The sequence below is a fragment of the Scleropages formosus genome, chromosome 3, assembly GCF_900964775.1.
Source record: "Scleropages formosus chromosome 3, fSclFor1.1, whole genome shotgun sequence".
In the NCBI taxonomy this organism is placed as follows: Eukaryota; Metazoa; Chordata; class Actinopteri; order Osteoglossiformes; family Osteoglossidae; genus Scleropages; species Scleropages formosus.
The window spans coordinates 10,684,528-10,710,757 of NC_041808.1; the positions used below are offsets into that span (position 1 = coordinate 10,684,528).

At 49.5% G+C, this 26,230-nt stretch overlaps 1 protein-coding gene across 1 annotated transcript in view; it reads right to left on the bottom strand.

Annotated features, from left to right (window-relative positions):
- Positions 1 to 14,199: 14,199 nt before the first annotated feature.
- The window catches only part of st6galnac3 (ST6 (alpha-N-acetyl-neuraminyl-2,3-beta-galactosyl-1,3)-N-acetylgalactosaminide alpha-2,6-sialyltransferase 3), a 95,101-nt gene continuing 83,070 nt past the window's right edge, over positions 14,200 to 26,230 (bottom strand). The window contains exons 4-5 of the mRNA XM_018734638.2: positions 21,090 to 21,197; positions 14,200 to 17,720 (exon numbers count right to left, since the gene is read on the bottom strand). Of these exons, the coding sequence (XP_018590154.1) occupies positions 17,531 to 17,720; positions 21,090 to 21,197 (298 nt within the window). The 3' untranslated portion in view covers positions 14,200 to 17,530. The remainder of the gene's footprint in view (positions 17,721 to 21,089; positions 21,198 to 26,230) is intronic.

A 26,230-nucleotide genomic window follows, 5' to 3' on the forward strand; every position in this document is an offset into this window, starting at 1 on the left:
CCTGAGACATTTGGGGCCAAAGACAGTAGCTCTAACCGCTACGCTACCAGCTGTCCCCTGTCAGATAATCATCGGGTCTCTATGTGTGGATCCTGTAGCTCTCGCATGGTTTCTCAAGTGGCCCCTGAGTCCTTAACCGTTTTTATTCCAAACCAAACAGTGTCTTCTGAAAGTGGGACAGCAGCTAGTGTCAGGGTTAGAACTGCTGCCTCTGGACTCACAGGTCACAGATTTTGAATCCCACGTTCTGCTGCAGTACCCTTGATTGAGGTTCTTGCTCTAAATTGCTCCGGTAAAAATGACACGGCTATATCAGCGGGTAAATAATCGTAGGTAGCTTAACATTCTTTGGAGAAAAGGATTGTCACGTCCACACCCACAACTCAATCGACAGCACCCGACTAACTGCTCACCCTTTAAAAGACCCTCCTCAGCTGCCATACCTTTGCGGAATCTCGTCAGAGACAACCGCCCTCCCTCGTGACGTCCAGCGCGCACTCAACACTTGTTCTTCGTTCTCGTCTTCTGGTTTTCGTCCCTTCGCTTTGTTTCCCAACCACGCCCACAGATCTTCGTTCCAACGCCGACCGCAGACCGACCGACCTTTCGCTTCGTCCCCTGACCTCGTCCGTAGATCCTCGCTCTGACTCCGACCGCCGATCGACCGACCATTCGCCTGTCCCCGACTCCGAGAACTAACCTTTTCCCCCGAATCCAGACGAATGACTCCGCACTTGGGTCGTGCCGTCCCGGTTCTCTCGGCCCCGTGTGACACGGATAAGTTACGTGGTCATCGTGAACAAGTTTTTGTTTGTGATGTACTGCGCATGTGTTTAATTAAATAGACCCCCTGGTCAAGGAGCCACTAGGGATGGAGGTTTCAAGGGGCTTTGGGTGAGTGTGTCACAGCAACAGAAGAGTAACATTCCTGAAGAAGAAAAATCCTCGGGCTCTTCTCGCTGGTTAGAGTACACCATGGAGACCAGGCTGCCCAGGAAACTTTCAGCCCCTCCCGACCTGCTCGATACATCACAAAGGAACATCAGCCTTTAGCCTGGAGGGGTCAAAGGTGAACCTTTGAAAATTCTGCGGAAAAAAAAAATCCCTCTAGTGTTTAATGCTGTAACTGACCCATTTACATGTATAGTATATTTTCTCGAAGTATACCATCACGAAAAGGGCGAGATGATGGCACAAAGTGTAGTGAAGGTACCTTACAGCACGTGGACAGTGTGATTGGCTGTAGGTTCAATCCTCACACAGTGTGTGCGGTTTGTGTGTTCTCCAGTGTTTGTGTGGGTTTTATCCCACAGTCCAAAGACGTGACTTGGTGACTCTAAATTGCCTGTAGTGTGTGTGTGTGTGTGTTTCATTCCTCTAGTGTATAGATGGGTAAACGACTGAAGGGAGTGTAGTGTAAGTCACCTTTGATTAGCTAAATACTGGTCATAATACTCACTGTGCGTCACTTGGGACAAAAGCATATCTCTCACTCTCACACGCACACTTGCTAAAGCCACTCGTCCCAAGCGGGGTCACGGCGAACCGGAGCCTAACCCGGCAACACAGGGCGCGAGGCCGGAGGGGGAGGGGACGCACCCAGGACGGGATGCCAGTCCACCGCAAGGCACCCCAAGCAGGACTCGAACCCCAGACCCGCCAGAGAGCAGAACTTGGCCGAACCCACTGCGCCCCCGCGCCCCTTTGTAAAAGCCTGTCTTAAATGAATAACTGAAAGTAGGAGGACGCTCGTCCTCCTCGCACCTTGGGCCGAGGCAGCAGTCTCCTGCACGTTGATCCTGGATGTTGCGAGCCTAATGGTGGCTCAGCCTGTTGGGATGGGATGTCTTCCTCGCCGTTAGATGTCCGCTTATGCTTCCGGCAGCTCGTCGTCAGGGAAATGCGTAAGAGAGACAGCAGAGCTGCCGGAGAAATTTGCTCACATAAGTTCCCTTTCCAAGCCCCCTGCTGATACCTGATCAATAAGCCCCTTGTTTTTACATTCAGTCAATTGCTTTATTTCATTGCGGCCCCGGTCGTAACGACAAAATCGTTGCCGAGGCGCAACAGCAGAGCGTAACTGTTTTCCGCCCAGCCATACACTCGCTCTGTAGACTCAATTTGCAGGAAAGATAACGTGGTATAATTCCTCCCGGTGGACTTCAAAAGAGCGGGACGCCCATTACCTGTGATCGGATGTGTCAGGAGCGTCTTCGTAAGAGACTATGAACATCTACTGATGACAGGTATGGGATTCGCAGCCTCTTCTCCTGACGGTGGAGGGAGGGCTTGGATCAATGCTTGGCAAAGTGCTTCTGCATTCCAGGGCGAGCCCTTCAACGCTGTCTTCTGTAGCTATTTTGCCCATTTTGCCGGCCGGGAGGGGTGGAGTCGGGTACGAGGCGGGACAGGGAGGGGTCGGAGCTGCCGTGGACATCAGGGTTCAGATGAGGTTCAATCTCATGAACTAACAATCAATGATGTTTGCGGTGATTTCAGTTACATGGCCTTAAACAAGCTACCAGCCTTCAACACCATTTTGAGAAACAAAGTGTCAGTATTGTTGAATTGATAAAAATTCATTTTAAAGTATCACAATTGTCACTGAAAATCTCATTATCGTAACGCGTACAAATTTAAAATTTTCGTATTCAAATACACACACACACACATTTTCAGAACCGCTTGTCCCATAGGGGGTCGCGGGGAACCGGAGCCTAACCCGGCAACACAGGGCGTAAGGCCAGAGGGGGAGGGGACACACCCAGGACGGGACGCCAGTCCATCACAAGGCACCCCAAGCGGGACTCGAACCCCAGACCCACCGGAGAGCAGGACTGTGGTCCAACCCACTGCGCCACTGCACCCCCCTATTCAAATATATATAGTTAATTTTTTTTTTTACAGGGAGCCAAAATAAATATCATAAAAAAAATGAAAAAATGTATAAATATTGTTAAAAATCTCAGCCTGGTATAAACAATAAAAATATTTGAAGTTCAACTATCGTGTCTGGACACGTGTTTCTCATTATTGTTACATTTGTTGATTGCCCGTCAAACGGATAACAACTGTCAACTGTCAATGTGTGGATCACCATGACCAAAGGTGTTGGATAAGAGGTTACTGAGGATGGATGGATGGATGGACGGACGGACGGACGGACGGACGGACTGGTGACCCGGAATCTCCCGATTGGAGGTGTGATCTCTGGGTTTTTTGCTGCTGGATGATGGATTCCAACTGTGTTCCTGGATTTGGCCGTGGTGGGTGGCTGCTGGAGAGCAGATGGATGCTGTTTTGGGCCACCCCATGATTCACTGACATCCTCTGCAAAGCATGGACCAACCCCCCCCCACACACACACACACACACACACACACTCCCCGTCCCCCCAGAGCGTCTCCAACCGCTGACCTCCCATCCATTATTGATGGGTGTTTGCCGAGGGATGCGGAGCAGCTGCTGCGCAGCAGGGCGGTGGAACCTTGCAGCGGACGTTCACCAAATCAAATCGCACGCGGAGCACCACGCGATGCAATTAATGTAACGTTCGTTTCTCGTGCGGAGAGAAAGAGTAAAGATATGAATCGATGCTCTCTTTTTTAATAAACAAAATCTCTGCGAGGTAAACAGCAGCGGAACAAAATTAGCATTTTAGGCATACGTGCAAAAAGCCTTAATAAAAAAACAGGTTATCGAATGAGCACGAAAACAGCCGGCACATTATCAAACGGACAGATTTATCTGGAACATTTCGCTTTTAATCTCTGCCATACGGTGCACTCGATACTTTATGAATGCATTAGACGCAAGTGTAAATATTAGATGCGCAAATAAATCTGTGACTATCGTTTTATTAGCGCAAACACATCTGAAATGTGAGCATCATGATGACTAACAATGACCCAAGCACCTTCCATAGCGGATGTGTTTACTGAAATCAGTTCTGACTTTTGTTTTACCGAAGCCATTCGAGGTAAGTGCCTTTGCGAAGGATCCAACGGCCGGCCGTTCCATTGCTCATAAATTCCAGCTCCTTAACCACTAAACTGCCTGTACCTCCTAGCTCTTGTGTATGCATGGATGCAGTGCAGCGAAACTCCAGCTCACTGCACATACTGTTCGTAATGTTGGCTGCAATAATAATAATAATAATAATAATAATAATAATAGTAGCAGCTTATATTAAGTTAATAAGTTTATATAATAAAAATTATTAAATATTTTTTTTAATTATTATAAGGAGGCAGTTGGTAGCATAGCGGTTAGGGTTATTGCCTTTCGATCTAAAGTTCAGAGGTTTGATCCCCACCTCCAGCTGTAGTACCCTTGAGCAAGGTATTTACCCTAAATTGCCCAGCTGTATAAATGGGTAGATAATTGTAAGCCTGTAACTGTAACTCTAAGTGTAACCTTAACATTGTAAGTCGCTTTGGAGAAAAGTGTCAGCTAAGTGAGTAAATTTAATTATCATTATTAATCTTTATTTAACTGGCGCTTTTCTCCAAGGTGACTTCCAAAATGGTTTAACCATCTATACCGCAGGGCATTTCCACTATATTTATTCACGGTCGGTACCATTATTAAGGGTATCGCGGCAGATGAGGGGATTCAAACCCAGAACCTTCAGGTTGCAAAGCGACATCCTCAAGCGGTACCCCCTAAATGCCCGCGTTTCTAAAACAGCATGAAAAGCTGTAAAATATTGACTACGTCTGCCCTGTCCCGGGCGTGCCGAGGACAGCTGGAGCGGCGATGTGTCCATCGGGGATGCGCCGCGTACGCAACTGTCGCGCCACGCGCTCGTTCGGAAACGTTGAAATACGACCGGCCCGCGACAGCTGTCGAAACGCATCCGGGATGAAAATTGCACTTAAGACCTTGTGTTATTGGCGTGTCGGGGGGGGGGGGGGGGCACCTTTAGGAAGGCCTTCTCGCGTAACGCGGAGCGCTTTCCGGAACGAGTGGCGAAGCGGGACAGGGAGAAAAGGCCCCGTTAGCCCACGTGTTCCGAACGTCACGGGCACCCAAATTAATGCGTTCGCTTAAAAGGAATTATTTCAGCGCCCGAGAAAAGGGAGAGAAGCACTGGTGAAGGTATTATTTGGATGACAGAAAGCGAGATGAAAAACAGCGGAGACACCCAGGGCCCTCTTCTGCGAGCAGCCCGAAGAGATTAAAAAGCCTTCGTCGCGTCGCCATTTCCAGGATGGAATAACAATAAAAGCAGCGGAGCGTGAAGTCCTATCGTGGACCGCAACCCGCAAGTAAGGGCGAATGGCGCTCTTCGGAGCACGTCCCCGGGCTGCGAGACGAATGTATTTACTCGCCGGCAACGCGGTACAGTCGGACGCGACGGGAAAAAGGCGAAACGCGTCGAGGGCGCGGCTGAACCGAGGAGGCAAGAGGGTTACTCTCCTGCTCCTGGTTATTATGATCGCTAAGAGCGGCACGGCGGCGCAGCAGGTACCGCCGGTGCCTTGCAGCTCCAGGGCTGTGGGTTCGAATGTGGGTTTCAATCCAGCTCACTCTGTTGACATTTTGCATGTCCTTTGCGTGTTTACGGCAAACTGGCGACTCTGTATTACCGCGGTTAAGCGTCGCAAAATGTCCGTGTTACCGCCTTATGACAGACTAGCATCTCATCCAGGAGAGGGACGAACCCCGTCTCACACCCTTTGCATCCAGGAAAGGTTCTGCACCACCACCACCCTCCACTGGATAAGTAATTAGTGATAATAAATAAAATTGTCATTATTATTATTATTATATGGACCACCAAGACCATGCGTAGGATGAGAGATTACTGACAATGGATGGATGGATGGATGGATGGATCTCCCCCCCTTGCTCGAATGCAGACAGATGGTCTTGTCTGGTCAGCCAATGCTTAGATATTAAAGTGATTCATGAACTGGACAGATGGATCAACTATTTCTAATAATAATAGTGTTGCTTAGAGATGGCACCTCCACGCAGTTTTAGCCATTTATGAATGCTCCTTAAGGATTCTCTCCCGGAAAAGAGGAGCCCGACCAAGAGAGTCCCGGCACTCCACCTCGCCTGCTGCGCCCTAAAAGCAAACGGCTCAGCAGCTTCACGCAGAATTTCCGATGAGGCATCATCCTCCTCAGGTGAGCTCGCCGTCCCCTCCGAGTAGCTGCCGAAGGTCAGAGCGGCGCTCCGGGAGCTCTCCGGGGTGCCGAAGCGGGACACTCGCGCTCTCCGGGGTGCTGAAGTAGACCTGCCCGCTCGGCTCTCGGCACGCGGAGTCATCACCCCCGCCGGGGGTCTCCCGGCAAACGAGCGGAGCTTCGTGGAAGGCGGGGCCACGTATGGGTCCCGGTCTTGAACGGCAGCTCGTGGGACCAGTAGTACCAAAGAGCTGCTGTGCGGGGCGGGACGCGTCGGCCTCGGGTAGCGGCGAGGCGTGAGGTTGTACGGGTCGTACGGGTTTTATGAAAAACGTGAAATCAAGTGTGCGGCAAACGCACAAAATGCCACAGATGCGCATCTGCGCCACGCTAAGCTCCGCCGTGCCGCAACTCCTGTCCTCAAACGGTCCGTTTAAGCGCTATGGCCGCTGCGTTCGCCGCGCGCGACCCTCATCGCTTCGTCGGGCGCGGCCGGCGCCGGTAGGCGACCGCAGCTACGCTCCTGCGTGCCGCGTGCTACTTCGGGGAGGCGTTTCGCCTCGAAAGCGGGGGCCCCCGGTTATAAATGAGCGACGTGAACGCGAATAAAACCGAATGCCTCTCATCCATTTAACGGCCGAGTCGGCCGCGTTCGGCGCATTTCGCGCGACAAACGGGTTCGCGGGGCTCGCGGCGTGGGTCTAGGCCGCCGGGTGAGCAACGCTCAACTCATTCTTTTTTACCAAATTAAATTTTGATCTGGACATGAATTTTTATCAGCGCATCAAGGGGGGTGGGGGGTGGGGGGTGCCTCCTATTACTCCCGTTGACTTCATATGCAACGCTCGTGCTTCGCAGCGAGAGAACAGGCATCGGCATGACGCCCGGCGCTGAGGACTGCATACGTGGTGTTAGAGGAGCACTAAACGTACCCAGCGACAGCCTCCTGCCAGGAGCGAAGGGCAGATGTCCGGGAGGGGTCCAGATGTTGCGCAACACTCACATGGTAATGAGAAGTGTACAGCTGCACCCTTAATGAGTACAACTTCAGCACAAAGTCCCCATTTATACACGTGAGGAAGCGCAAAGGAGCACAACCGCAGCGTGAGGAGTAACATTGCCTTCCATTCAGAACAACATGGGTTTAAATCCCATCTCCTCCTGCTGCATAAATGGGTAAATCGGCAGAGGTAAATCGCGTACGAATCGAACACGAGTCGCTTCGGACTAAGAAGTCAGCTAGATTATTACTATTGCATTAATAATAAAATACCGTAGACCTACTCGCAGAGATCGGATTCCGATGGACACGAGCGGTGATGGCGCGGGGTTACGGAGCTTGTCGCTCGCTTCGGGTCACGGGTCATTCTGTCCCTCCGTGCACGGCTTTCGCGGGCTGCGTTACGGCCGCTGTCGATCGTTTCCCTCTAACCTCTTTCAAAGACCCGACCACAAATCGTTTCCCGTTTGCCCATCCCCATCCACACGGCCGCTCGTGACGGTGCGCGCGCTCCAGGCAGCCCGAGCCTAAAGGCTGCTGCAGCGTTTCATCACGCACCCTGTCCTCACACTCCCGGCACTGCTAAGTCAGCGTTGTAAAGATGAGATATACAAGCTCGGCGAGAATTTCAGAGAGCCGCAAATGACGGCCGAGGACGGAAAATGGCTCGTTTTCCCCATCGACGGAATCGCCCATTTCCTGCGGTATAACATTTCCTCGGAAGCCATTTTCACCACAGAGTTCGACCCGGCCCTCGACGTGCTTTTTTTTTTTTTCTTTTCCTGGCCGGAGCATCATTCGTCCGTGCCCCTCCCAAGTCCCTCGTGCCAAAGCATTCCAGGAAAAGGGGCTCAATAACCGGGAACCGTACGCTCGCTACAGGTGCTGCCGACTAATACGACCGTCACCTGCCCGGCGCCCCGCGGTGGGAGATGAAGCCCTGACCGGCACCGGTACGATGATCCGCGCTATTCCGGCACGCCGGGCCTCCGAGGCCGGTGCGCAACCAGGCAACCAGACTCTCAAGCGCATCGCTGTTCTTGTGTTTGACGGTTTGAAGGACATACTTGGGGGAGAAAAACAGTTTCGAAGTGACGGCCAATACTCTCCGTGACGGGGCAAACGCGAACACGACGACTGCTTGGCTGCATTAAGATGCATTACGAACTTTTTTTTTTTTACTCATTTACATCGTTTATTTACTCAGCTGACACTTTTCTTCAGTGACACAATGATTTAATCATCTGTACAAGTAGGAAACTTTTACTGGAGCAATTTAGGGTAAGCACCTTGATCGCTGCAGCAAGAGGTGGGATTGAAACCCATAACCTTCAAGTCTCGAGCTCCTGTACTACCAGCTGCGGCACTTTTTCATTCTTAAGGATAATGTCACTAAGTTAGTGCTCTTGGTATAAACCACCACAAATAACAGCACTGTTATGAGGTTAATAAAACTTCTCTTTACAGATTTATCTTTTATCTTCTATTTTCCAGGTCCCGTTTTTCCTTTTACAAAGTTCAAAGTGGACTAAGAAATGTGTATTGAACAGCTGTGGTATTACATAGCTTTTGTGGTATTTCAAACCAATGACATTTACCGAAAAACAGTTTAACCCGCTCGAAATCGGAGGAGGCCGTCTGGTCTGCCCTTCACCGCAGTTCACAGAGACAACCGGCAGGCATCCGAAAGTCTTCTTTCATATATGGAATTTAATATACACACACACACACACATTTTCAGAACCGCTTGTCCCATACGGGGTCACGGGGAACCGGAGCCCACCCGGCAACACAGGGCGTAAGGCTGGAGGAGGAGGGGACACACCCAGGATGGGACGCCAGTCCGTCGCAAGGCACCCCAAGCGGGACTCGAACCGCAGACCCACAGAAGAGCAGGACCCGGTCCAACCCACTGCGCCACCGCGCCTCCTGGAATTTAATATATTAACATTAAATTTAATAAAATTAGCATTTACTTTTACTCATTTGAGAGACACTTTTCTCCAAAGCAGCACACAACTCAGGGAAAACAAAAGTGCATTTACACCAACAGATGAGGAGATGAAGATGCAGACATGCAGCTCACAAAGTATCAGTCTATATGCCCGTTTCTGCCAGTGTACATTAGATACAAATAGCTGTATAGAGATAGGATACAGAGTAATTTTTATGATTCTGATAGATGACGTAGTGAAAGTTTATGAAGCAGATAGGACAACAGGAGAGATACGGGTCCGACACAGGTGCGTTTTGAAACTCTTTGCAAATTTTAAGAAGGATTCAGCAGTTCTGAGGGAGGAGGGTTGTTCCACCACATTGGTGCTAGAACCAAGTTTCTTTGGGTTTTCGATTTTGGACCAAGCAGGCAGAGGTGGAGGAGCGCAGCTGTTTGGTTAGGGCACAGAGAGTGATCAAGCCCTGTAGGTATCAGGGAGAAGATCCATTCGTGGACTTGAGGGTTGGCCTCAATAGAGGCCGGCGGAGAGAGACGAGGAGGGGAGATCCACGGGAACACTTTGCACAGAACTCTTCGAGATGTTAGACAGTTTTGCACATTGGATCGAACTTAAGTAACGCCAAGGGATATTATGCTGGATAGGCCCTGGATGACCACGACCCTCCGTCGAAGAAGCAGTTACCGAGAGCGGCCGATGGGCGGATATTAGGCTGACACATCCCCTCGCAGGAAACCATACGTGCGCACGAGACACGGCACGGGCGTCCCCATCACGGCGACTGCGGAACGTCGCCGTGGGACCGCGTGCCCACGTCCAGGAGCGCTTGCTGGCATTGAGTGACGCACGGTGCCTCGGCGTGAGAGATTTACCTCCTATCGCTGCAGCGCCGGCATCCTTGCGTCCTTCTCAAATATTTCACCTCATTGTTTCGGCCCAACCTTGCGCCGCGAAGGGTCAGACGCACAATAGAAACCGCTGTGTTTTGTGTTACAGCCCAGCATTTATTTTTTTATTTTCCCTCCCCGTTGTTTACCGGCGGGGATGCGCGCCGAGCCGCTCGGTCTCCGCGTCCGAGGCGGAACGAAGAGGAGCGCCGGATGAGGGAATCACGGCCGCTTCCAACGATCGGCGCCTCCGGAACCGCCTCGCCCTGAGAATTGGGCCCAATTAGGAAGCGTCGGCCGACAACGCGAACGGCGACGCGGCCCGACGGGTTTTGCGGCGAGGGGTTTCTTTGCTCCGGCAACATGAAATGATTAAAAAAATAACATTGCCGACGCCCCGAAAAAACACAGTGTAATTGAGGGAGCGACAAGCCGTTTGAACAGGAAACACGGTTGTAAGAAAGCAGCGCTGTCGCCTGCCAGTGTTTGTCAAGGCGCGTCGTTAGAGCGGATGCTTTGTCAACCCCGAGTGATTTCGTTTTGTTTCTCCATGCCTCTTGTTGCTCTTGCAAATTAATTACTTTGGTGATCCTCCTACTTCATCGCGTCCCGACGCCAGCAGCTCCGCGCCATCCTCACGGTGCCGAATCGGCCACTCGAAGCACCTTCTTTACCGCACGTTTCCCCGCGTCCTCAGTCCTCGCTGCCGCATATAATACGATATCTTTTTTTTTTTTTTTTTTTTCTGAAAAAAATGAACTCCCACATCTCCGGGCAAGAAACGATGCAGGATTTTTTTTTAGGCAGATGTTGCTGTTCTCTTTCTCACGGAGAAGCTGAACTTTCCAGCGTGCGGTTTAATTCTGCCATAGCTCTGGGGTCAGCAAGGTGCAGATGGTGGAGCACGAAATACCCCGTATGGAGCCTTGAAGACCCAGCCGGCCTCGACCGTTCGCTTTTCCGCCACCGGGGCACCTTCACCTGATGCAGAAACAGTTCCGAACGCGAATACTTAAGCGTCAACATCCACAGATGATCACTTTCACATGCAAGGATGGCTTCTCATTAATAACAACTAGGCTTTTCTTAACTGGTACTTTTCCATTGGGTAAAGGTGAGTATTTTTACTGGAATGATACAGGGTGTGTACCCTGATCACAGGGTCTACAGCGATAGCAGGGACCGGACCTTGAATCAGGCACTTTCGGGTTACACATCCACGTCCTGAACCTTAACCGCTCTGCTGCCTACTAGTCTTCCATTAGCATTCTCCGTTCACATGGCCCATCCTTTGTGCCCTTTTTTCGGTTCTCGTCTCCTCACTGGCGGCTACCTTCACCCCGGCCTCCGCTATTCGCCGCCCAAAACATTTTTCCACTTTTTCTTTGTTCTCATCGTCTCAGGGATCCGGTCCAGACTCTGCAGAAAGATATTGATTTTGAACCGTCGTCAGCGTAATCTCAACACATGTCTCGCAGGACAGTTTTCTGCCGAGCAAAATCCAACCATATGTGACCCGCTGCGCTCCGCAAAGCGTTACATGAAATCCGCTTCCACCGCAACCGCATTAGACACGAGACGGCCCGGCAACTGTTTCGAACACCTGTTTTCTTGAATACGATTTCTCTATTATATGTGCTTTATTGGTGCATCGGTGCAATATTACATCATGTGTAACTAAGCACTTCTATTAGACAGATTATTAGCAGAATTGAAATTTATGCAAGGCGTGCCGACTGCTGTTCTCCCCAGATAACTCCACGCTCCATCAATTAGAGTGTTTTTGAAATACGACGAAAGGTGCTCGGTCTCCTGTCGATAAACACGTCGATCACTAACGGCGTTTCAACATCTCCAAGTGTCCTTCGCGCTGGTTGCTTTAGGTAGCTGCGAGGTTCCTTTGCTCTGAGCCGTTTGTCTTAGAACATTTCAGAAGTTTCTTTGTTGCTCTGAATTAACGGAAATGTTTTGCTCCGCTAGATGTTTCTCTTTGACCTGCAGTGTCTTTTCCTCAGGGGTCCCCGATGTGGTGCTTTAGTCTAAGGTACTATCATTATTGCCAGTAAGAATAGTGTTCGTCTGGCTAGTCCGCGCTCCAAATGCATCCGGATTTGGCCCGCACGCGTTCGTCCGGCTCCCTCCGTGCCGTCCCTGTCCGCAGCCATCCAACGCTGGCGACGACCACCTCCACCACCAAGGCCATCTCCACCCGTTACTTTAGCAGCTGCTCCTTATTCGCTTACATTGCGTTGACAGCTTCCCAGCATCTAAGTTTAAATACCAAGAACATGGGGTTTTACCGGCCTTCATCAAACTCCATCTCCTTGCAATTCTGGGAGAATCTGACGCTGCAGTGCATCTTCTTCCAGCTCCTGGAATTTTGTATGCTGTTGCCTGGACTCCTTTAGAGAGCTCCTCTCGATCAGAAGAAACCGGCACCAAATAGCATTTGAAACATCAGGTGTCGGAAGCTTCAAATGATGACAATGTGGAGGGGTTCATGTGGCGCTTTTTTTAAACACATCCTTCTTTTGAACCACGCAATGCATTGCAAAATACTTCCCAAAGTATATTTTCTCTACAGCGCAGTTTCTCCACAATGCACAGCGTTGGCTTTTTAAGACGTTTCTCTTAACAGAGTAAGAGGAGCCCGGATCCATCACTCCTCCGCGGGCATTTTTCTTTTTGGTGCCTGTTGTTTAATTATGTGCTACTTGCACTTTGGTTCCTGCACTGACTGCAGTTCAATAAATACACAGCAGAAAAAACAACGCAAAATCCTCAATTCCGTTTTTGCACCTTGTGCTGTGTTTTGCGGCAGGCCCATTTTTACATTTCTTGCCGTTATAATTTTTCTCTTTTTGGTCAGCACACATAATATGGTCTTCGAACTTATTTGGTTCGCCGTGTTTTGCTGGCTGACGGGTCCTTTTCGTTTTCTTGTTTCACGACTAACGGACGACCCAACACTTTGAACGGCAGCAGGCGTCGGAGGTGGCAGGTATGTAGGAGAAACCAGCGGAGGGTCACCAGGGGGCTCCTGACAAACACCCGGGACCTCTGGGACAAACAGCAGCCTGTGGAGTGCGTGCGTGCAGACGTAGTCCTCTCGCTGTGCGATGCTGGATTCGCATCGCTTACCGTGTTGCACAGATCACACATCACACTTGGTGGAGAGGTGGTGGTGGTCGGGGGGGGGGGGGGTGTCACCACAGCGCACCCCTGGACACTGTTTCAGACCAGCCGATATTTTGTTAAAGACCTGCTTTTTTTTTTTTATTTTCCTTTTTTCCTTTGACCGTCTTAAAATTGTCATGCCATTATGAGTAGAGAAAATAATGAAAGGCAAAAGCATAAAGTATTAAAGTTCATCCATTTATTTCGCAAACAGGATTCTGTCAGCCTTTAACAAAAGAGGACGGTGCGAGGAGACAGACATGAAACAACAACGCAACGCAACGTAGCAAAAACAAAATGAAAAGGGTGCTTTAAAATGAAAATGGAGCGATGATCAGAAAAGCAAAGTGTATGATGTTAAATAAAATAAAAATTGAGCAGGGACGCAAAATGCGAGCAGAGGCTCACGAAGAAGATCAAGAGCAAAGACGTGTTAAACAATATTTGAAATATTACATGGCAGATTTTGCTCAGCGCTGTCACTAGAGCTCCGGCCGCAAGTTTCAGGACTACGGTAAGTCAGCGATGTTTTGCAAGTGTGTGACTTTTTTTTGTAAACCACACAATGCTCATTACCAAGATTTTGCCACCGTTCTTCAACAAAAATAAAAATAAGAGCAAAGCACCAGAAAGTGGCTGCATTTTTAATTAAGACCTAACTACTATTTAAGACCTTCCAATATCAGCACTAGATTCTTTTTATACTTTCTACTTGAGCAAAAATAAATACACCAGTAAACATAAAGACAGCCAAGGAATGCGTAAACCTTCGAGTTCAGTCTCATGGCTTTTTGATTTCTGGCATCGAAAATCAGGAAAAAGGTCAGAAACGGCATTTCTTTGTGTTTCTTTATTCTTTTTCAGCAAGGTTTAAGGCCAAATGCCTATGTAGTTATTTACATAGCAATTCTTCAGTAAACAATATCAGATCATTGTTTAATAACAAAAAATGCTGTCTTTGACGATCGTCACACTGAATCAATACAAAAGTACCAAGCCAGTGCTAATTAAAAACGTTTGAGGAAATCATTTTAATTGCTTTACTACATACGCTGCTGAATAAAATATTATATTATCTTGTGAGGGTTACGGAATTAAACATTTACCACCGTGACCAAACAAACAAAGATAATACCGTCAGTAAAACCACAGTCAAATACTTCAGGGAATACTAAAATTATTGCATTAATGTGAATGTAATAAACAGGAGATGTGTGTAAAGTAAAACATGGCATTCAAAAAATCTTATTTCGCCCCATGTCATCCAAAGGTTCATTTACATTTTAATGAGAATCAAGTGAAATTTGCACGACGAGCATCAGTCGCAATACTAATGGTTTAACGCACATTCTCGCTGCAAAATTCATTCATCTGAAGACACTATGTTCTCAGTTAATATAAAGGCCCTTCTTGCTCCATCTTGCACACACATCAGAGGAGCAGAATAAAACGACCAATCGCTTTTTTGGCAGAAAATATCAGATGTGATCCCATAAAATATTATGTACAATTAATACAGAAATAAAACGTCAACATTTATCTTTCTCAAACGACACGTTTTTAATGGACCACAGAGACAAGTTTCCAAAGCAACGCCATAAAAACAAGCAAAACAGACGGACTCCTTTCCTCACAGGCAATACTTTTGAGTGATGTTACGGTGCTCCAAAAATAATTGCATTTCTTAGCATTGCACCAGAAGGTGGCTTGGCAAAAGGATCAGGTTCGTGTCATGAAAGGAAAGACGCTTGTTGTCGATACACCTCGGTAGCACAGAGGTATATTCCAAATTCCTCACCTGCAGATTGCACCGAGTTGAAAAATACGGCAGAAAACATCTGCACGTAACACAGCTGGTTTACGGAAACCAATAATTTGCGCCGTCTGTTGTGGAGGAGGGTTTCAGCAGAATTAGAGACATATATCACAATAGAAAACGTGTTTAATAACAAGATCACGCACATACTGACCGAGTGATGTGAAGGGCTACGGCAATGGAGCTGAGCAACACATACGAGTTCCATGCACACAGGACTAGCCAACCGCGGTACAGCAATGTGCAAATGTACACGAGCGGAAAGGGTTTGGCGGAAATGTACACAAAGATCACATCCACCGCGCAGCAAAACCTCCGTATACACAATTCCACCTCGGTGGAGAAACGACTTAAATGCTTAGAGTAATTGCAAAAAATCTCAAGGTCACTTCATGTGGGAAAAAGCAAAAAAACGAGTGGACGAAATTTCGAGCGCGATGCTTCTTCGGCAAACAAAACAGTCCGTAGACTTGACGTGCACTGCGAAGCTCCCGGTCGCAAACCACGCGTGAAAAGAAGTTCAGCAAAACAAACCCATCACCTTCAGAAGAGAAAAACATTTGGCATCTGACCATTCTGGAACGAACAGACATCTGCAATAGGAAAATGATCCCTCACCCAGCAGCGTGCCTGAATCGCTCGGGCCTGCTGGCGCAGGGAAGTGCTTCCCCGGAGCCGTACGGGCGCGAGTGTGAGATGAGCTACCCAGCGCTGGCCCGGGCGACCGGGGCAGGATCTGAGCGACTCATCGTTAACCACGTGGGCACCTGGGATAATCCCATCTTCGTGTAGCAACCTCTCCTTCCATTGACTGCTCAAAAAAACAACCGTTTTAAGTCACGTTAGACATCACCGTAAAGTGTAGGTTTAAGGAACACGGAGGGAGCGGTAAAGACACTGGCATGGGCCGAGGAAGCTGAGGTGCGCTCCTTCCCTCCTCCCGCTACAGGATTCGGACATCATCGGAAGGCAGCGAGGAAGGCGGACGTGAGGAGCTGCCAGACGGTGTAAGAAAAAAAAAAAAAAAAAGAAAATCACAGGGAGGTTCCGTACGCATGCAGCACAATGTCCTGAACGTTTGCATAGGAATAACGAAAAATGACACGCGGATGAGAGCGAGTCAAGTAAGAAACGTTGGAACAATAACACTTCTGAAAAAAACACTTGGTGACTGTGCAGCTGTGAGCCAATGGGGAAAACAATGGACTCACAAAGACCAAATAACTAGCCACCCTAATCATGGTTAAAGGAGAAAAACAGTAGGCACGAAGAACGTAAACACGAGTGAACGTATGAGAAACAGACACCGTAGAGCAGTTCAGGTTCACGGGAAGAGTTTGAAATCCGAACAGCTGCTGGAGCCGAAGGGCGTCGAGTCCGGCAGCGTCGGTCCTCTCGTTCCCCATTCTGCCGCGGGACGCGAGTGCGACGACGCTGCATCTCTCCGCCACCCAGCAAAAACACCGAAAAATAAATAAAGTTTCACAGCATTTGTAAAGTCCGCCAGGTGGAACGACCGCAGGGTCGCTCACCGCTCGCCGGCAGTAACAGAGCAGCTCGGTGCAAAAGGAGATCACGCGCCTTCAAACGCTGGTGACACCAGGGGTTTCGAACCAACCTGGCCTCTTTGATCGGGCGTGCGGCGTGACACGGAGGGCACAGAGGAGTGCGTAAGGTCCCGTTCCTGCTTTCCGAGCCCCTAGAGTTCCCGCGCTGAAGGAACCCTGGGGACCGACGGGCGTCGACCGTGTGTGAAGCTACAGTAGGAAAGACGACAGCGAGAACCTGGATGGCTTGTGCTGGCTTTCAACAAACTGGGCAAACAGTTTTCGGACGCAAATCTTAAGCCCGGCTCGAATTCCACCGGTAACTTTCAATACAGCTGCTGCTCTGACTTCTCTTTTTACTTACAAATATGGAAACAAAGCCTAAAAATTCCCTCAAAAATGAAAGGCATGGACCAACAAATCACAGGATAACGGCAGAAACACAACTGTTTGAGTCCATTGTAGGAGGGATTTTTGTTCATTGTATCTCTTTGTAGTCTGACTTTTTCCATATTCAACATTTTTGCTCCTAATCCATTCATAAGATCATACATCGCAGTAAAAGAATGAAGTCACGCTGGACTGGCAACTCCCACCTGTCTACGTTTCACTTTCCTGACTGGAACTGGGCTTGAGGTCACCCTTTCACAGCTTTAAAATAAAGACAGCTGGAGTAAAAAAAAGACACTTACAAACATACAACACTTCTATAGACGCTTCCATAAAGTTGTTCACACTTAATGTTGATTGTCTTTTTAAGATCCTCCCCATCCATACCCGGCATTCTGGTCCAGCAGCAGCACCAAGTGTCATCGCTGTCAGTCTCCTTGGAGATAATGACGCGCACAGCAGCGGCGATGGACGGAATTCAGAGTCTGACCCTCTGTTGACATCAGTGAGTCCATGTAGAGTGAAAAGACGACTGGGAGGATGTACAGGACACTGAGAGAGGCCAGATCTGTCCCAGACACCTGGCAAGTCGGGGAGAGGAAGTGCAGGGTGCTCCTTGGGTCATGAAACCAGCCAGGTGGGGTGGAAGAATTTCATGGGGTGCACTTTTGCCCACTTGGCGAAAACGGACTTCTCAGTGATGAAGCGGTGCCCGCCGTAGGGGGCGCTCTCGTGAAGCAGGTACTCGGCGCATTCATCCCGGCTTCCGGCCTCATAGTAGTGGTACGGCACTTTCTTGTAGCCCACCGTCCTGTCCACGAGAGATGGTGGGGTGTGGGGAATTCATAAAGAGGCATCAACAAACTGAAAACGACATTCGTACTTACTTGAGCACAGAACAAATGTCGGGGCTCCACGGAACTTTAACCACAAGTGACTCCAAGTGACGTCGCATTTACTTGTTTATAATTACACGCAAAGGAGAACCTGAACTACACTGAGCCTTTTTACAGTGGGTCCAGTTCACCATCAGGAAGCACTGGCCCCACAGCTGGGACTTGAACCTTGACCTGAGCCACGGAGCCCAGCCTGAGCTCATTAAGGGCACCTCGGTCTTCCGAGTTCACTATTTTAACAGCTGCAGCTTTGTCCACATTATTCTAAGTTGAGGGCATTTTTAAAATGGCACAACTTAAAGACGGTAATAAATAAATCATGCGCGCCATTAAAATTTTAAGTGCTGGGAGTGAAGACGTAACAAAAGTACGAAATTCCCTTTTCTCCTGGAGGTGACACCTGTCATGGGCCAACCACAAGGGAGGGGACACAGGACCGATGTGACGGGTTCGCCCCGCGCATGCGCGCCCACCCATGTCCCACCCCCAGCCGCAGCTGCTTCCGTGATTCCTGCACTTTTTAGGCGGCTGACGGGGAAAGTAAAAAAAATAAATAAGTGGCTCCGAAATTAAATTGCCCGTTGTCTTGGAAAATGGCGGGGATGAAGACGACCAGCTGGACACTGAGACAGGAAAATTGCCCCCTTGCGAACAAACTAATCTCAGAAATGCATCTGCCATGTATTACATCCACATTATGCAATTTGCCGGCCCGCTCTTTTTCTGCGCACGCTGGACTCGGTTCAAAGGGCCGATGATTTTTGGCAGCGCGTGCCGCGCTGGGAGACATCGTCCAGGTTGTGGGAGGACTCTGGCCTGCCTGCCGAAGTAGCGCATCCGCAGCATCTCTCCGATGCTCTTTTGAATCAAGTGACAAAGACCCGACAACTTCTGAGAATACGCTTCCCGATTTGGACACAATATTGAACGTAACCGGTAGTTATTTCATTGTTTATACCCAAAAAGCACTGAAAACTTTAACCATTTGGACAGCTGGACAACCGAAGCAGTTCAGTTCAAGCATCTGCTCAGTTGAACAAGAGCGGAATCCCTGGTGGGGTATGAACTGCCAACCTTCGGACTACAGGTCATCTTCGATTGGGTTCCATTCCAACAACCTCGCTGTAAGTTAACTTCACCGTAAGTCACAAATGCCCTTAAACTGTATTATATGACCCACAGGGATATATAAACAGTTAAGATCCGTGAATTCTACGTTGTATAATAGGGCTTTGCTTATTTTTTTCCAGTAATTTACCACATTATTCCTGTTATTATTCTATTTTCATGATGCACTGTTATTTTCACTTTTATTTCAAAGTCTGTTTTCTTTTGCTTTTTCTTTTCAGCACCACTGGAACACTCACCTTTTTTTTGCTTGTAAACTGAATGGAACCACAAACGAAAAGTTTTGCTAACAACATGCAATCACTGCTGGGCACCGAATTGCTGGCCGAAACCCAAACAATAATAAATACGGTTCCTTGCAGCAGCGCAGCCAGCGGATGGTTTAGCACAGCAGACAGAGCGGTCGTTGGGTTGGGAAACATTACGACCAAACATCGAAAATATTATAAGAAGCTCGATGGGCGATGGCAAGTCTGGGTGATCGTAAGTTGCCTATGTTATAACTTGAGGATCGCCTGTATGGTCCAAGACTGTGTCCTTAACCACTGCGCTCCCTGCTGTCCCCTACTGGTATCCAGAGTGACTTCCCTTCCAACCCTGTTCAGTCACAGCCCCCGAAAGGAAGCTGCAGCATAACGTGGTCCTGGGATTTGGGTTTCCACGCTGTTTCAGAGCTATTACGTACCGTATGAGCTGCAGAAGCCACTGGCACGGAATAGCCTCAAACTCGTCACAAAGGAGAGGGAAACGCTTCTATAATCTCTGGGATATTTACACATCTCACCCCAACTGTGGCAAATCTCAGTTTAGAAGGGTCTCGGAACAATAAGAGAAATAATAACGCCTTCGACTCTCTGGGGTGTAATACTGCCAGTTTGGCATAAGCCGCAGTTAAAAATAACAACAAAACACAAATAAGAAAGAATGGAAATATGCTGGCGAGGCAATCCAGGAAGCCCATGTTAAACACTTTGCTTTTATCTAAGGGTAAATGCTAATTAGGAGCCCTAAAACAACTGCCAGCAGGCTCCTTTTTCCTGGAAAGGGGGAAGCGTCCCTGCATCCAAATGGTGGCTTTGCAGTTGCGGTGACGGGTTTGTCCAGCTGGTCGTGTTGGGCTTGCTCCTCTGGAAAAATCCTTTCAAGTCATAGGAGCACGAGCTTTAAAAACCTTGGCCTGCAGTCAAGGGGGCAAAAAATAACATCCGTCCGAAGCACGTCGGGCTCGAGCGATGCAGAGTTAGCGCGGAGTAGGGTGCGGCGTTGACGGAACAGGGGCTGCTCGCAAGGGAGTGCCAACTTAGCACCAAGTTAGTGCTATTTTATGTATATTCACAAATTCTGTGGAAAAATCACTGGATCAGAATGGTGTTGAATATCAGAAAGAAATTTTTGTAAAAAGCCAAGGTATAACCTCCTCAGCCTTGTGCCCAGTGATTCCGGGACAGGCTCTCTCTGGACCACCAGGACCCTAAATCAGGATGAAGAATTAATGAAACTCAATGGATCAATGGGTGGATATATTAGAACGGTACTACAACTGACTCATGAGGACCTCTGCAAAATGATAAAAAACAAAAAAATTTACATATATTACACATTGCAGCAACATTGCTATGTGTGTTGTGGTGCACGTTCCAGTAGATGACATTAAAGTGCTGAGTGTGAAAGGTCCTATAATGTAAGGAATTATATAACTAAAGACATACACACACACACACACACACACACACACACACACACACACACACACACACACACACAGTCTGAAACCGCTCATCCCAAGCAGGGACGCGGCAAGCCAGAGCCTAACCTGGCAACAGGGGACAGGGCTGGAGGGGAAGGGGACACACCCAGGACGGGACGCCAGTCCGTCGCAAGGCACCTTAAGCGGGACTCGAACCCCAAAACCGCCAGAGAGCGGGACCCAGCCAAGGCCATAGCGCCACTGCGCCCACCGCTCACCCACACACATATATATTTATATATATATATGTATGAGCATTTGTATTCTTGGTTGTATTGTTGAATTTGTATTCAGACAATGTGTGTATGTGTGTGTGTGTAGTATAGCTTTTTAGGGAAAAGGTGCATGAAGACTTTGACAGGTTGTACTATGGCGGGTGCCAAGTGGGCGGGGTCAGGGGCGGGGCTACCTGCAGTACGTGTTGTTGATCATGCCGTAGACGCGGATCTCCTTGCACATGTCCTTAGCCAGGATGAGCGTAAACCAGCCGGTGCTGAGGTAAGACCCCGACTGTATCCTGCCAACACAAACACATACACGCACAAACACACACAAAGTGAATTCAAATTCCATTTGTTACAAAGAGGGGCTGAAATGTATGAGCTTAATCAGGAGGAAATGGCGCATTATCCGAGGAGTGCAGCGCTACGTCGGCTGTCACGGCTGCCAGCCCATCACAATCATTCTGAATTATTTATTAGTGGGAGTCGGCCGCTCCGCCAGACACAGGCCTGCGGATCTGGGGCCGGAGGGGGCGGGGAGAGGTGCGAAGCGCTGATGATGAGCGCAGTGGAGTTTCTTCCTGACACCTGCAGCCCTGAACCAGCTCGTTTCGGCGAGCGGTTGATAGTAATAAAACGTCGCTGAGAAAAGCATCGCGCTCGTGCACCGCAATGGTCACAAACAAAGAGCGCTCTGTTTTTGGACGAAGACGCGGAAAGCAGCAGGAGTCACAGACTGCATCGGGTCTGGAGCGACGGATCTCCGCGTGTGTTTTCGCGCCTGTGTGTGCGTGTGTGCGCGCGCGCCTCGGCGTGTTTACGGCCACATGGAGTGGAGCTCCACGAAAGGCATCTTGTTGTGCCAGGAGGAGGAGGAGGAGGAGGAGGAGGTGGAGGCTGGCACCGACATCGCAGACTGACCACCTTCCGTGAGAAGCTCCGAGCGGAGGGAACGCCGAGCCCCTGGCCCGCGTCCCAGCGCCGCTTCCCCAGGCGGACGCGCTAACGCTGTTCGGCACGAGGAAAACAAATCTCGTTCATCAACGCAAATGAACAATTCGAAGATTACACGTGGCGCTCGGCAAATTGAACACGTCGCAGGGATTACATTTCAGAGGAGTTCGCGGAATGCATAATCAGCTACTCGAGGCGGCGAGATCCGCTATAGCACTCAGACGTTACAAATAACCGACTGAACGAAAAGAAGCAAAAATCAGCCTTTCGCAGAACACTCTTCTTTTCACGGCACGCGCAGACGGCGGTTAATATTATTCATTCTGCGCACTAAACAACTTATTTAGAGCAAAGAGGTTAAGCGAACACGCCAGGACTACAGAGCAATGGGGCAAATACAAAGTACTGTTAATATTTTAAAAATATATCGTCTAATCTTCCCTCAAGGATCTGAGGGCAGGGATCGAAACACTAGAACACACTCCACAAAAATGATCAAATATTCATCCGCGACTGTACGCTGTGCAAGTTTTTATTTTTTAAGTGAGTTGATCAGCGAGTGACACTGCGGAGTAAATCGTGTCGTGTCACGGTCGCTGGGGATGCCGGGCTGATTTAGGGCACCGGGGAGTCGGGGAGGATGAGAAATACAGGCCGACGGCGGGAAGGGGGCGGCAGGCTGGCGGGCGGCCAAACCCTCCGTCACGGACAGCGTCTTCGCCGCAGACGGGCGGCGGAGCTCCGAGCGGGACGGGAAGGGAGTTCTCCGTGGCTTCTCCGTGGCTTCTCCGTGGCGCTCGGCTCCATTCTCCCGTGCCAACGCCCCCCCCCAACCCCCAACCCCCGTCTGCACCCCACACTCCGTACGGCTCATGTATTATTCATGGAAAGTGCATCATCGTGCCTCATATCACTGGCACGGCACATATTACCCGACAAGTCACTCCATTGTAATGCATTCCGCTGCAATAAGCACTGCGGTGCAGCTTTTGCCTTAACTACATAAATGATACATGAAGAAAATGGTGCGAGGGCGGGGGCACATGGCGGCTCAAATGGTTAGACTCACAAAGTGGCAGTTACCTGCGCGGCGTTCACAGTGTGGCTTCCTTCTGTTACTTGTTTATTTATTCTAGTCACGGCCCAACCTGAGCCCATCAGCCACCCTCTATAGATATATGTGTGCGCAAAGACATAACCATCTTTCATTATACCAAGAAGCAAAGAGGCATTTCCTACTAAATACATAAAAGGACACTTTCAACGACCGTAATGTGCTCTTTTTTATCCATTTCATTCGCTGATGCTTTTATCGGAAACAACGTGCGTAGCTTACGGTGAATTCGGCCTCTTGAGGTGGGCTTTTTGCCGTCAAGAGTTAAGAAGCGGTTTGCTCCAGGGCACGACAGCTTGAAAGGCTCATGGACACGGTGCCTTTCGCTCATCCATCCATTCACCCACTATCAATAACTGCTCGTCCGGTGTAGGGTCACGGAGGTCCAGAGCCTAATCTGGAAAAACTGGGCGTGAGGCAGGATACACCCATCCATCGCATCCTTCTCTCGCTCATACACACACACAAGGGACGATTTAACATCACCGGCTCACCCGAAACACATCTTCGGACCGGGGGAGGAAACCAGCAGGACATGGAGAGAACGTGGAAACTTCACGCAGACCGAGCCATATTGAAACCCATGTGTGCACGCGCAACCCAGACGCTATGAGGCCCAAGCGCTACCGTCTGTGCCACCGCGCTGCCGAAATCTGTCTTTCGTAGCGGTAACCTCTGAACGCGGAAGTCCCCGGGCCCAGTCTACGAGGGAAGCGCTGCTGCTGAGCCCGCAATCTAACCCACATTCGGCCCTTAATTGCTCAGCTGGCGATTCAGGTGTCAGTCAGGCTCGGGTCCTCGGGCTCCTGCTTTGGCCGCTATCGCTCCTGCGCTTAAAATACTCTTAACTCCGGATGCACTTAAACTGCAACAAAGTAAGACAAAGGCCAACAAATGATGAAACTGCTGCGTAATCCGTTCCCACAATCGACCAAACGGAGAAACTTTAACTCCACCGCCGCTGACCTTAAACACCCATCTTAAAAAGCCACTTTTCTTTTATTACCGACACGAGACGACTGTTATAGGGTGTTTTCAACAGATGGCGACGCGTGCGATCACTGCAATCACGTTGCATGAGCGGGCAAAGGAGCACGGTCCTTTTCGGCCGGTGGACACCTGGACCGCGTCGAAATCACGCCGAGCTGTCCGCTCGGGATCGAGAGAGCGTGACGCGAGACCTTCCGCCCCCATCCAAGGGTGTCGGACGAAGCAGGAAGTCCGACGAGCGGATGCGCCGACACGCTCGTCTTCGGAGCTTGGCATTTAGCGCGAAGCAATACGAGAAGGAGCGGCTTGAATTTTTCACGCGTTGTCGGGTCGTTCTCAGACGGGGCCCCCGACAGCCAGACAACAAGAAAAGCTGATTGCGCTTGAGGCTGAGGGCGAGAGCGGCGCGAGACCGCACGTCGTCACGTGCTCCCGTCCTCGGCTCCGATGGACACCTCCTCTGCCTTCGCGACTGCCGTGTCGAGATTCGGCAGATGTAACGCCGCCCGGACGCAACGCAGCAGGAGAGCCCGAGATAACGTGGTATTTGCTCACGGTGCCTACAGTAATAGGATGTGTCACTCCTGTCACATTATGGTCAGGAACAAAATGAAGTAAGTGCCTGATGTTCATCTGCCGTCACCGTGTTTTCTAAGTGTCTCCCGGGGAGATTTATGGTCCGTCCTGCCCTTGCTGAATTCATTACTATAAAACATCCTCCGGTACCTCTGTCATAAAAGTTACTGTCTGTGTCAGGGAAACATGAAACCAAATGTTTAAAAGGGAACGGCGGCGCACAGATGAATTTCACACATTTATAGGTTGGGAACGTTTCTCTGGAAACAGATGGCGATTGTGTTTTTCACGCAGGAGCCTGTAATAGGGGCCACGCAGCTTCTTTAATGGTGTCTCCGAAGGACTCCGACCTTACGGACCGAGGCCCTGAAATCTCTCCGTGGCTTTAATTGTGCATCAGGAGGGCTCTGCACCACAGCTATTTATTTCTTTCTTTATTTATTATTCCTTTAGCTGATGTCTTTGTCCAGCGCGACTTACAGCGACAAAGTGACGGCTTTATACGACTAGGTAGTATTTTGTGAAAAAATTCAGGGTCGGTATGTTCTTCAAGGGTACTGCCGGAGTGGGGATTTGAACCCCGGTCCTTTGAGTGGAAGGAGACAGTGGTAAACAGCACACCCCGCTGGTGCCCAAGTCAATTAAAAGGAAATCACTATTTATTGGAGTGGTTAAAGCTGCTTCCTCTGAACTCGGAGCACACAAGTTCAAATCCCGCCTTCCGTTTAGCACCCTTTAGTAAGGTACTTACCGCAAGTTACTCCGGCAAAAAAAAATTACCCGGCTGTACAAACAGGTAAATCACCGTGCAATGCTTTGAAGAAAAGCATCAGCTAAAACAAATAAACGAAAGGAAATAATTTAGTAGTCAAAGCGAACATAGTGCACTGCGTTCCACTTTTGTTTTCAACCAAAGCTGTGCCAGTCTTGGCAAAACAGATCTGCTAACCCATATCACACTTTGATATCCCTAACACTGCTGTCCTGTTATTATTAAGAGGACAATCTTACCTCGAAGTAGTACCTTGACTAGCCTTGCACCCTGCTCTTCCGTGTGACAGGCTCTGGAGCACCGTGACCCAGCACTGGACAAACAGTTATTGGTAATGAATGAATGAAGGAAGGAAGGAATCATTGCGAAGTTGGTATCATAATGATATTTACGGAAATAACGTTGACATTACGGTACAGACAAATGAGAACGGCTCCTTGCTGCTCCGGTAAAAGCAGACACACTCCCGCTATCAGACTTTGCCAACATCAGTGAAAAACACTGTTCTCCTGGGGGGGGGGAGTCGTCCACCCCCTCGCCGCTCAGGTTAATGGCCTTATTGTCCCGCTGAACTAAACGTCAATAGCGCTGAATGGAGGGAGTGGGTCGGCGCACTCAAGCGGGTGGGTGGTCTTTCCATCCGGCACGCAGCACGGCAGATCTAACGTCCCGCAGCAACCCCAACAGGCTGCGGAGACATCCTCCTCCTCCACTGAGTCATTCCCAAGAGTCCATCCCACCGCCTGCAGGCCTCGTGCCCGCTCCCTTTTACACTCCCGCTGTGGATTTTCTGCAGCCGAGATCTGATTGTCTGCCGAAAGAAGATCCAACGTCTGCCTCATTTGTGGTCAACATTTACGGGTAAGGCCGAGACCGGGTACCGATTTCGATCCGCGGTTGGGTTCTTAGTAGCCTCCCGATGC